The sequence below is a fragment of the Atta cephalotes genome, assembly GCF_000143395.1.
Source record: "Atta cephalotes unplaced genomic scaffold scaffold00033, whole genome shotgun sequence".
In the NCBI taxonomy this organism is placed as follows: Eukaryota; Metazoa; Arthropoda; class Insecta; order Hymenoptera; family Formicidae; genus Atta; species Atta cephalotes.
The window spans coordinates 3,529,701-3,531,608 of NW_012130097.1; the positions used below are offsets into that span (position 1 = coordinate 3,529,701).

A 1,908-nucleotide genomic window follows, 5' to 3' on the forward strand; every position below is an offset into this window, starting at 1 on the left:
ACTATATATATATATATATATATATATATATATATATATATATTAAAATACTATGTATGCTGAAAAAACAAGACAATTCCAAGACAAACTTAATTTTGCTATTATCTTTATATAAAATTTAATATCTCAGAAACTATAAATTATTGAAGGAATATTATTTATGAGTAAACGCTATTCTCAAGTAACAGAGCAAGTAACGCTCGTTAAGCGCTAAAAAAGTGATTATATGCGCTTTTTTAGTGCTTTGTCAATGCTTTGTAAGCATTGTGTACTACTTGAGTAATCTAAAATCATTTTCGCTGTGTAACTTTTTATATAGAATTTCTATTATGCTTTATTTAGGTAATTACAAAAAATAGTGTGCTATACAAAAAAGAACAATGATGGCTTTGACATGGATCGACAAATACAAGCTTATTACCAGAAATCTAGCAGAATGGCTGGGAGATGAGAAACTTAAAAGTATCTTAAAGAAACGTGATTTGAAGTTGTATTGGGGTACAGCTACAACAGGAAAGCCTCATATTGGCTATTTCGTTCCTATGTCCAAGATAGCTGATTTCTTACGAGCTCAAACAGAGGTGATAATTCTCTTTGCAGACCTTCATGCGTACTTAGATAACATGAAAGCACCATGGGAGCTTCTAGAGCTTCGTACTCAATATTATGAAGCTATAATCAAATCGATATTAAAGTCAATCGATGTACCACTAGATAAATTAAAATTTGTTAAAGGCACAGATTTTCAGTTGTCCAAGTAGGTATTAAATGAATCTTTGTATCTTGTATTTTGAATATAAATTATATATTTTTTACAAATTATACATTTTATTTTCTATTTTCTGATATGTACGGCTGAGTTGATAGAAGAGTGAAACAAATTAGAAATTAATATTAGGGTTGCACTGTTCAAATTTAAAAAAAGTCATGAATTTATGACATAGTTTCAAAGAATGCATATAATTGAAAGCATAACAAAAAAATTAAGTTACGTATCTAATTACAACATTGTTCCAATTTAGAATTTTAAAAAAGTCATATTAGAAAATAATATTAAGATATATCATTTTTTTCTATCAATGCGGCGATATATTTATTAATGTTATTATAATTAACATTTCTTTTCGAGGGAATACACATTAGACGTATATCGTTTGAGCTCGTTGGTGACAGAACATGATGCGAAGAAAGCAGGTGCTGAAGTTGTTAAGCAAGTTTCTAATCCATTGCTATCAGGTCTTCTTTATCCGGGTCTACAAGCACTCGATGAATATCACTTAAAGGTGGATGCACAATTTGGTGGCGTCGATCAAAGAAAGATCTTCACCTTCTCAGAGAAATATTTACCAATGCTAGGTTATGAAAAGCATATCCATCTAATGAATCCGATGAGTCAGTATTGTGCAGTAAAATGAATTGAGTCCTTTGTGTGTTATTACATTTAAATATAATGCAATTATTATATATAACTTTTTCATATTTGCCTTTTGTTCAGTTCCTGGTTTGGCTGGTGCTAAAATGTCTTCATCTGAGGAAGATTCTAAGATTGATTTATTGGATAATCCTATGACAGTAAAGAAGAAGCTGAAGAAAGCATTTTGTGAACCCGGAAATATCACAGATAATGGAATTTTAGCGTTTTCTAAACACGTTATATTTCCATTATTTAAAGATGGCGAAACTTTTAATATATCAAGAACTGCAGAATTTGGTAGGTGGTTTGTACATGTAGAATGCTCGCAAAATATTTCGTGTACTGATAGAGCGAACTAAGTCAAAAAATCCTCTATCATTTCGCAATAGTTAACAAGATATTAATTACTAAAAATCGCCGAATACACACACACACACACACACACACACACACATATATATATATATATATATATATATATATATATATATATA

The 1,908-nt window shown here is 29.7% G+C and overlaps 1 protein-coding gene across 1 annotated transcript in view; it reads left to right on the forward strand.

Annotated features, from left to right (window-relative positions):
- The first annotated feature begins 380 nt into the window (after positions 1 to 380).
- The window catches only part of LOC105621422 (tyrosine--tRNA ligase, cytoplasmic), a 5,654-nt gene continuing 4,126 nt past the window's right edge, over positions 381 to 1,908 (forward strand). Inside the window, exons 1-3 of the mRNA XM_012202893.1 lie at positions 381 to 757; positions 1,130 to 1,392; positions 1,496 to 1,711. Of these exons, the coding sequence (XP_012058283.1) occupies positions 381 to 757; positions 1,130 to 1,392; positions 1,496 to 1,711 (856 nt within the window). The remainder of the gene's footprint in view (positions 758 to 1,129; positions 1,393 to 1,495; positions 1,712 to 1,908) is intronic.